This window comes from Opisthocomus hoazin, chromosome 1 (genome assembly GCF_030867145.1).
Source record: "Opisthocomus hoazin isolate bOpiHoa1 chromosome 1, bOpiHoa1.hap1, whole genome shotgun sequence".
Classification (NCBI taxonomy): Eukaryota; Metazoa; Chordata; class Aves; order Opisthocomiformes; family Opisthocomidae; genus Opisthocomus; species Opisthocomus hoazin.
Window position 1 is genome coordinate 32,202,642 of NC_134414.1, and position 10,760 is coordinate 32,213,401.

Below are 10,760 nucleotides of genomic sequence, written 5' to 3' on the forward strand. Positions count from 1 at the left end.
TCCTCTCAGCACGCGGCGCCCAGGCCCGGCCGGCCCGCGCCCGCTCGCGGGTCGCCCCCGCGCCCCATCGCTCGCTGCGCCGCCGCCCTTCGGTCCCGGCGCTGAGGGGCCGAGGCGCTTCCGAGCGGCCGCCGGGGAGCGCGAGCTGAGGAGCGAGGGCGCGGCGCCCAGCCCGCACACACCGACACAGCACCCAGCTCCGCCGGCGCGCTCCTATGACATCGCAGCGCGGAGACGAAGGACCCTTCCCGTTCTGGGCGGCTGCAGCGATGCCTGCGCAGAAGTGGTGGAAACTCGAGCCGGACTCGCTCCTCTCCCAGCTCCCGAGCGGCGCCTCGAAAGCGTGAGCAATCCGTCGGGGCACCGCCGCGACCTCCGTGGCCCGCCTCCGCCCTGCTGCCGCTCGGCTCGGAGCCGGCGCGGCGGCGGGCAGCCCGGCGCTGGGGAGACGCGGCGGAGCGGGGCGAGGCCCCGCCTCTCCGGGCCACCCGGTGGCGGGGAGGGGGGGAGGGGGTGTGTCGGTCACGTGGTTGCCATGGCAACGCGGCCCGCCCCGGCCCGGCCTCCGTGAGGCGGAAGCGGCCTCTGGGGCCGTGTGTCGCCATGGCCGGCGCCGTGCTGGCCCTGCTCGCCCTGCTCTGGGGCTCGCAGGTGGGCGGGCGGGAGGGAGGGAAGGGGGCGGTGAAGCGCGGGAGTTCTGTGTCGGCCCTCCGGCGACAGCTCCTCGCCCGAAGGCCGGTACCGGCGGCGCGCAGGGTGCGGGCCGGGCCCCGGTGCCCTCCCGCGCCGCTGCCGGCTGACGCCCTTCGAGGCGGAGGCTCCGTTACGTGGCTTCCCGGCCCTTCTGAGGGGAGCGGGCGCGCTGGGTGTTGCTTTCTGAGGGGTTTCCGAGGAACGTGCTCTCTGCTTCAGCCAGGAAAAAAAAAATACATATTGACTTCTGAGCGAATTAACCTGCTTTGTGCCGTCGGGTTCTGACCCTGTTTGATTCCTCTCGGTTTTCCTTTATGGTATTCCGGTCTTAAGCTGGTCGCGGTTCTGTGTCATCAGCTTCACCCTACTTCTGGCACGGCAGTGAGCCGAAACGTCAGCTGGCCTTGGTCCTTCAGGGTCGCCGCTTGCTGCTGCTGCTTGGTCCTCGCCCGATCTTTCCCTTCCAGTGCCGAGGGCTCCATCCTGCACTTGCCGCAGTGCGGCTGTGTTTAGCTTCCGCTCTTCTGCTGGAAAAATAGAACAAAAAGGTGGAAGATTATTTTTTTTCCGTTATCCTTTGGAATGCATACATTGGACAGAGTTTTGCTGTTCATGGCAACCTACACTTCCACGTTTCTAAGATGTAGTTTACTCTCTTGACCTGTGTTTTCCCTTTATTCTGATTCTTATTTTCATATCTTCTTGAAATGGTTATTTATGCTGTTGCATTTGGAACCTTCTCTACGATTTTCCTCATTTCAGAGTGTGATTGACAGGTAGTAACAGTAGCTTTGATGTAAGAAATTTCAGGGTGTGGGTTTTACCCTCTATTTCCAGAGCTCCCCAATCCAGAGGACTTCATTAGTTAATTTCCAGTTTGTCAAAATTTTCTCATTTGCAGTCTAAAGCCCTTGCTACAAGCCTATTTCTGCTTATCTATCTTCTTAATTAAATTGAATAAATCGATTTATGGTGCTTCACTACAAAGTTACTTTCTACTGCTGGTTCTTCTGATCCCTCCATCATGGAATTTAATTACTAATGGATATTTATTTTTGTATTTTCAGGTTTTAAAAGCATTTGATTATTCCTTTCCTTGGAAGGGACAGCAACAGATGTACAAGCTGGACATAGGCTGGCCTAAAAAGCCAGAATACTTCACTGGCCAAACATTTTGTGTTGCTGTTGATTCTCTTCATGGTTTGGTCTATGTGGGACAAGTGAGTGAGAATACTATATTTCTCTCCTTGTTAACCTAGTATATTTTTGCCTTTAAAGTGTCTGATTTAGATGAAGAGATGTATGTGTGTGTGTATATACATGAATAATTATTGTATCAAAATTACTGAAAATATAAATATAGATATCTTTGCTCTATCCATTTTTTAAGGCAGTTCTGGGTCCGTACTTGCTTGTGCTTTTAAAAGCATTTAATTTCTGTGATATGAATGCATGATCCAACTTAACAGAGTTAGAGTAGCTTCTTCTCTAAGCATAAGGTAAAACGTGATTCAGAGACATGTGACTACGCCCCTTCCACTGTCTCAGCTTTTGTCCCATGAAATCAAAACCACGCAGCTCTCTCAGCCATGTGCAGTGATTGGAGTTCAGTTATTTGCTTTACCCAGTTCCGTGCGTTGGTGTGTCTAGGTCACAGATAAGACGTTCTCTCCATGGGAAGTAGTGGAGTTTAATTATGAAGCTCAGTATCACAATTTGAGTGCCATGCAGCTAGTAAGTACAGTTACGGTTTTTCGTGTCTGTGTTATGCTTGGCATATTTTGCATCAAGAGCATAAAACCATGATTGAAAATGAAGGCGAAGATAGGTGCAGAAGCTTGGCTGCTCTGAAAATTGGACTCTGTGTGATTTAAGTCGGAAGTCTAGAATGAGTGGAAGGTTTTGTATGGTAAACTTAGACCCTTCTCTCTCTCTTCTAGCTGGAAAAAATGAGATCTAGCAGACAGCCTCCGGAGACTCTCATGATTTATGAAACGTTGCAAAAACCTTACAAAGAGGAATTTTCAAAATACGATTACTTGCTTAATATGTTTTCTTAATAGACATTTTTTTTGCCTTTTCAGAGGGGAGACAATGTACCAAAGGTACTTGTATTCTCAGAGGAAGGCTATTTTATTTCCTCCTGGAATGATACAGTTGAAATGCCTCATGGTATCTTTGTACTGAACACCGCAACAGATAGTTCAATATGGATCACGGATGTTGGAACAGGTATGCATGGTGGTGATATGAGAAGTATTAGGTGGGGAAGAAGATGCTAATGTTGCAGATATTACTTTAAACAACTCATTTAAGTCTCTCAAATACTTCTGAGACAGATTTGTGCTTTTCTTGTCGTGAACAAACTTTTCTGGGTGCTGCACAAAGCACTCTGAATGTTCACAAGTTGTGCTGTTTCTGCTTATAGCTTCTGAACTTAGTGAGCAAGGGTTGTTGTTTTTTTTTTCCCCAGGAGAAGTATCGGGGGGGGTGAGAATCTAGCCAGATGTACCTTCTGTTCTGTCCTAGGTTTGGTAGCCCTAATACAATGGATGAATATTGTTGTAGCCTATGGGTTTACTAACCCGCAGTTATATTCTCACTATAGAGTTTAGTCTGTGAGTATTGGGAGATTTTCTTTTTTAATTTCTGTAATCAGTTGTAATACATTTTGTTTTGTTAAGGTTTTTTTGCACTTTTTTTCTTAATTCAGGGAAATATGGGCACACCGTGAAACAGTATAGCCCTTTGGGAAAACTTATGCAGATCTTGGGCACGCCAGGCGATGCTGGTTCAAGTTTGATTCCCCTGCAGTTTGATCAACCAGCAGAGATCTTTGTAGAGGAAAGTGGAGAAATGTATGTTGTGGATGGAGACGGAGGAATGAATAACAGATTGCTCAAACTATCCGACGGTATGGAAAAATGAACTTTTGAGTAGTTGACCATTAAAAACTGAACTGTAAACAACAGAGCTTGAGAATACTTTTAAGCAAGGACTAAGTAGAGCTGTCGTTTAACGTTAGTTTGAAGACTTTGTTGGATCAGGTCCTGTTTTACTGCTTGTGACTTCAGGAGAAATCACCTAATTGTTTATGACAAGAGGCTGAGGCAAGGAGTTTGTTCAGTCTTCAGGAGAGAAGACTACGGAGGATTCTTACTGCTGTTTTCAAGTCAGTAATGGGAGGGTATAGAGAAGACAGAGCCACGTATTACTTGGAAATGCACAGTGAAAAATGAGGAAAATTGAGCAAAACATGAGAGGAGGAAAGTTCACTCTGATTTTTGGAGGGAAAGATTCCCAGTGAGGGTGATCAGACAGTGAATACTTTGCCCAGAGAGGGCACGCAGTCTCTGTGCTTGGAAATGCTCAAATCTTGATGCGTTATGAACAACCCAATCTAACTTCAGAGCTGGATTTGTTATCAAGGCTAGTCCTGCTTTGAGAAGCAGGTTGGACCCAGTGGTGTCTGGAGATCTGTTATACTTAAGTTATTCTGTGATTCTAATTAGCTTGCTCATATTCCCGAGTTAGGTGATCAGTGTTGGTTAGGGCTGTGGGTGAGGAGTCTGCACATGTCTGCAGTTGGGGGAAAGTGAAGGAGCTGTCGTTTCTCCTTTGCACTATCAGAAAACAGTCGGTTTGCTAATATTTAGTTTCCATAATGGTAAATTGTTAAAACTCAAAACTGACTCAAAACTGCCAGGTAACAAATGTAAAAAATCAATTAATAACAATCCAGTAGTCCCTGTAGTAGTTCCAGTATTTCTTGGGTTTATGTGTGGGGAGTACTGGGTTTAAAAAGCCTGGGAATTTGAAAATTGCTCCTTTTAAAAATCAGTCAGAGTAAGTTTGCAAGGCAATGACTTAAAGCTATTTTATTTGTTGTTTTCTTACTGTCATTTTTTTACTTTTAATTTTCATGGTGCTCACTGTTTAGATTACAAAGAGATATGGTTGACTGGAACAAATGGGACCGGCATTGGACAGTTCAAGATTCCTCACAGTGTAACAGTGGATCCTTTTGGACGGGTAAAGAAAAAAAGGAAGAATTTTTTTTCGTCTTCCAACACACTTGTTTACGTGTATTTGAACAAAACAAATTGTATTTCTTTTTTAATTGAACAGTTGTAATCTGGGTCATTTTATGCGGGTTACAGTTTTCAGTGTGATAGCGGTCAAGAGCTGAAGTTTCATACTGCAGATCCTACTGAAGTAGCTGGCTCCACAATTAACACAAAGGTTCTGACTGGTTAGGGTATCAACGTCCATGCAACAACAGAGTGTTCCTCCTGCAGTTTCTAACAGGTTGCCATTGTGAGAGTACAGGAGAATTATGTTCTGTAATGAATACCTACCCAAGCACTTAGGTTTCTTCAGGGGACTTTAATTTCATATTTGGAAATTCCGAATAAGCTTAAGGTGATGGTAGGGCTCCAACTAGGTTGTGGACATCAGTCCTCTTCTGCATGCTGCTCAAGGCATTCAAAAGTCTACTTCTGCCAGGTGTTAAACGTAGTCGGGCTTTTGCTCTGCTACTTTTGTAGAGGAATTATGTGGTTGCTCCTTAATCTGTTTCAGGCAAAATAAGATTGCCTAACTAAAACATCTTAAAGCACTGATTTGAGCTAATTCTGCTGATGCTGTCTGAACCAGAATTAGAAGCGTGTATAGAAATCACTTCTCTGCCAAAACTGGCAGGGTGGGATGAGGAAGGGGAGGGACATGGCTGCTTTGTGTTGAAGGCTAACAGTGAGTATATATATTCAAAGACAGCATTTGTGATGGGCTACGATTTTATTGCCAACATGGTGTTAGTCATCAGCCTAGGTTAAAAATAGTTGTTAGTTCCTAAGAAATCCCAGAGAATGCTGTAGTGGTGTTTCATTTAAAAATACTGATGAAAGATCTCAGGTCAGCTTGTTTATTGCTCCCTTTTGGGTGGTATCCCAGAAAAGTCACAAATTTTTACTCATCGGACTGATAGGCTGTCAACAGCTAAAATTTCAATGATTGTAATACAGGAGGTGCCCTCGCTGGAACTGTGTAGTGGTATTGCTAGCTTGCAGTGTTTGTGAACCCAGTTAGCAAAGACTGGGACAGAGACAATCTCCACAAAACTGATTAGACAAAACATGCTGAAAATGGTCTTAGTGTTTAAGTTGCTCGATATTTATAGTAGTGTTAGGCGTATCGGAGTGTTTGCAGATGCGGTCATCCTAGGCCTGAGTCATGAGATGAGACTACAGTTGAAAAACAAATTGTTAGCGGGTGAGAGACCAGTATCTTTAGAATTAAATAGGTGGGAATATGTCTGGACTGGGGGGCGGGGGGGAATCCTACTAAATATATCACAGCCACAAAAATGAAGAGAAGGCACTCATTTCTCTGTTAAAGTAGTGTAAAATAACTGTGTGTGTTAATTATGTGATGATTTTGTTTCGTATCTGGAAGTCGCATCTACTTACTTAGTTTTGAATGTGGAGGTACATTCTTCCAAGGTGTACTTCTTTTTTACTACAGGGTACTTTGCTCGTGTAAGAAACTAATGTATTTGATTTGTTCTACTTGTGAACCGCCATGATTTTTGTTTTTAACAGGTATGGGTTGCAGACAGAGACAACAAAAGAATCCAAGTTTTTGAAAAAGTCACAGGGGAATGGCTTGGGTCCTGGAGCAGCTGTTTTTCAGAAGATGGACCCTATTCTGTCCGGTATTGTTGACCAGTTCTTCCAGAAGTGTGCAATTAGATAAATATGGTGTACTTTTACTGGTGCATTAAAATGTTGGGATTTAATGCCTGATGACAAGGAGTTAATCAGTTTAACTAATAGGGTGCTGGGCCCTAGTCATATGCAAAGATTTGCACAGTTGTATCTTGACAGGAAAATCCTGGTATTATAAAAAACCCTATGGATTTGAGTGCAGGATTGGGAACTTCATTTTAAAGTTGCTCTGTGTTGTTGACCTTACTGTTGCAGCTTTTACAGGAAGAGAGATTGTCCTGAATGAGTTTTCTGTAGCATAATCTGTCTCAAGGAGCAGCAAAAGGTAGAGAAAGGCTTGCAAGTTAATTCTCAATGTTTCACTACGTTTGGTCTGTCGTAGCCTTCAAATACTTGGCTATTAAGGAGGTTTTTTTGTTTAAAAGTGCGTGGTTGTGTTAAAATGAGATGTCATGTGGAGTAAATAATTCAAAAATATATTTCTGTCTTTCACAGATTTACTGCGAATTATAAATACTTGATTGTAGCTCAGCTGAATATCAACCGGTTGGCAATCTTGGCGGCACCACCGGTTGGCTCCATTGGGAACTGTGTTATCGTCAGCACAGTCCAGCTGGCAGATGAAACCAAACCACACCTTCTGGATGTAGACATGAAGAGTGGAGCAGTCTATGTTGCAGAGATTGGAGCCCAGCAAGTACAAAAATATGTACCCATAAGCTGATGGTTTCCCTCAACTGCCGTGGCACAAGCTGTGAGACGTCAAAGACCTATGACTACGTTTCCTTGAGTTTTATGTAGCTTGCATTTCCTTAGACAAGCACAGAGCATTGTGCTCCCAGAACTGTAGAGGTAAGATTCTGTCCTAGCTGTTCTGCAGTCCTGAGGAAGTATTTGGTCTTGAGTTGTTACTCATTATAGTAATGCTATGGTGGCTTTTGCTTTTGTGGCTGGCAATTGTAAGATGACTTTGAGAAGCATCTTAATTTTACTATATAAAATTTTACAAACACAGCTGCTGTTCTTAAATGCGTAGGGTCATCTTGGGGCTCCTTTGCTTAGCATGTGTGTGGTGTTAAGTGAAGGTCAGAACTGTCTGAAAGAAGTGTATAAATGATTTCCTGGGAGGCAAACACCTCGTTTTAATGTTTTTTCACTTGTTTTTTTGAATCATTGTGCTGATACTGCCCAACACTGAGTATAGGGATGCATTATGATGTTGAGTACAATGCTGCTGGGTACTGGTGTCAGTGCTGACGCTGGCATCTGCCTTGGGTGGTTAATGACGTAAGCATTGAAATCTAAGTTTTCAGCTCTAGCTAAAGTGGTAAAGTCTGTAATAAGCTTAAGTTAAATTGATATCAGGCACTTTGAATTAAAGTAAAAGTATGTGCACAGCAGCCCAGTACTGATTCTTAACTAAATCACTTCTTAAACTGATTTGATTTATATCAGCATGAATTTTCTGTTCCATAAGTTTTCATAGTGGAACATATTGAAGTTAACTCATTTATAAGTTCCTCAAGATAAACAAATTGCAATTTGCTAGGAAAGCCTTAATCAGCATTAGGGACTGGGAGATACACGATTTTCTCCCAATTTTATTGAAGCTCTGTCAATTAACAGCAGGGCATCTGTTTTCATGTGGAGATTTTTAACTGTTTTATATCCAGAACTTAGACTTCATCAACTCCATTAAAGTCTATAGTTAATCGCAGAATCACAGAATGGTAAGGGTTGGAAGGGACCTCTGTGGGTCATCTAGTCTAACCCTCCTGCCGAAGCAGGTTCACCTACAGTAGGTTGTAGAGGACCTTGTCCAGGTGGGTCTTTAATATCTCCAGAGAAGGAGACTCCACAACCTCCCTGGGCAGCCTGTTCCAGTGCTCCGTCAGCCTCAGAGGGAAGAAGTTCTTCCTCATATTCAGAAGGAACTTCCTGTGCTTTAGTTTGTGCCCATTGCCCCTTGTCCTGTCACTGGACACCACTGAAAAGAGCTTGGCCCCATCCTCCTGACACCCACCCTTCAGATATTTGTAAGCATTTATAAGGTCCCCTCGCAGCCTTCTCTTCTTCAGGCTGAGCAAGCCCAGCTCCCTCAGCCTCTCCTCGTAGGGAAGATGTTCCAGTCCCCTCATCATCCTCGTAGCCCTCCGCTGGACTCTCTCCAGTAGCTCTTCATCTTTCTTGAATTGGGGAGCCCAGAACTGGACGCAGGACTCCAGATGGGGCCTCACTAGGGCAGTGTAGAGGGGAAGGAGAACCTCCCTCGACCTGCTGGCCACACTCCTCTTGATGCATCCCAGAATGCCATTGGCCTTCTTGGCAAGTTTCTTGTTCTGTATCCTAGCAGATGTCTCCAAGCTCTGTCCTAAAAAATGCTGTCTCTTTCTATTTCCAGTCCAGCATGGTTCTATTTTCTTTACGTGTTGCTACAAGATTTAAAGTTAGTTAATTTCATAGCATAGAGACAACTGGGTATAGGAAAATGGGATGGGGAAAATGGCACGGCAGAAAGGAGACGGTGAATAACTGATTACCTCTGTAAAGCTGTGGACCTACATTCCATATTTATCTACTACACACTCTACTGTGTGGACTATTTTTTAATGCTAATTACCAGCGAAGAGAGGCAGATTTTTTTCTATTTCCTTAAAAAGGGAATATGGGAAACAGAATTATTATTCTGATGGGCAATATCCACTTCAGTGAAGGTTAACAAAAGCAAATGCATCTTAATTTGGCGGGTTTCAACCTATGATCACAAATTTGTGGGTCAGCAGGTGGAATATCTGTCCAGAAAAGTCAGATTCATATTTTCTGTGGAAAGTAACTGAGCTGTCGAGCCTGATGGCCTGATTTCAGTACTATTTGAGATTAATGCACTAAGTGTGAATGTTTCGTTGTTGACTACATCCACAGTAACAAAAGCAGACTTACCTGGCTGCCCTTATGCCAGCCTTAGAATCCGAACGTCAGGGTTGTACACTAGTAAATATAATCCATCATTGACTTAGTCTTGAACGGGAGCTAGTAAGTAATATTTATTAGTTGAAAAAGTAGCAGTACTTCGTCTAGACCTAGATGGATAGGTCCATGTTGCTTTGCAGTGTGTTGTGTGGGTTTTCTAACTAGGTCTCCACTAGCTCAGGGATCTCTACTCTGTGTGCAGTGTAGCTATTTCTTACCTACACAAGGTGGATTTATTTTTAAAAATATTACTGTAATATCAGTAATTACATTTGAGCATATCTTGGTGGTGTAAGGGGTCAAAGCACATCCATCATTCCTCACCACATCCTCTCCTTATTTATTTTTCCTTTGTCACATCCATTAGAAAAAGAACTCTAAGCTCTCTGGGAACATGCTTCTGTGTTCAGTAAAGGAGTAGTGCACTTTGGGATGTTGACGAGTAAGTTATTTCTGCAAGTTTCCATTTGCTGCGTGGATCTGCTCTCAACTCTCTTTATACATGGGCTTTTGCAGCCCCTAGAAATGGGGACCATTCGTCCAGTTTTGTCTGCCTGTACAGAAGTAGGTCATGGTGCCAAAATGTGCCTTACCTCTAGCAGTTTGGGTGTCTGTGGTAAGAAGGGATGCTCATTATTGACTAGTATGAGATGCTTGGACTCCTTTTTACCTCTGTGTCTATGACCAGACTGAGAAAATGATTGATTTGTGCACTAACTTGCTAATTGATTGAGAAAAAGATTGATTTGTGCACTAACTTACTAATTCTCTGCAGGTTTTCTTATGTATCATCTTGAAACTGATTTCTGAAAAATTATGTAGTAGGATAATTTGATAAAATAAATGGAGAATTTCTCATTATGAAAGACTTGGGCATTTTATTTCTGTACTAGTATCAATACATTCCATTGCAATGGATTACTTTTCCAAATATGGGGTCCTTAGCACTTTAATAAGGTATTTAATCATTTCTGATACCAACATTCAAATGTAGTCTAAAATTCAATGTTGTCTTTATACATTACTATTTCTGTGGCCCACATCTTTTTTGTTGTAATTTGTATATCAAAAAAGGCACATAGATCTCTCCCAGACGTTTTCCTCTGAGTAATTAGTAGAATGGCATGTTGAGTTACACAAGTGCCAAGTATAAAAAAAAAATAATTAAACTGTATAGCTTTTTGAGGCTGATAGGTAAATGAAAAAACAGACTAACAAAAGATTTCTTAATATAGAATCAGCTTTTACCTTCAGAAAACACCGAGCAATCTGTTTAGTTTTTAGAAGATCAAGAAGGAACTTCTTTATGAGTTAGAAATACTTGCACAAGAAGAAAAATAACATGCTACAGTGTTAACTAGATAAGAAAGA

General features: G+C 43.0%; 1 protein-coding gene across 1 annotated transcript; it reads left to right on the top strand.

Annotated features, from left to right (window-relative positions):
• The first annotated feature begins 215 nt into the window (after positions 1-215).
• Positions 216-10,255, top strand: NHLRC3 (NHL repeat containing 3). The gene is given in 10 exon segments (XM_075420862.1): positions 216-248; positions 250-312; positions 314-479; positions 482-651; positions 1,761-1,913; positions 2,778-2,925; positions 3,407-3,607; positions 4,634-4,725; positions 6,294-6,406; positions 6,915-10,255. Coding segments are annotated over 10 exon segments (1,368 nt in total). The 3' UTR covers positions 7,144-10,255.
• Positions 10,256-10,760: the final 505 nt, after the last annotated feature.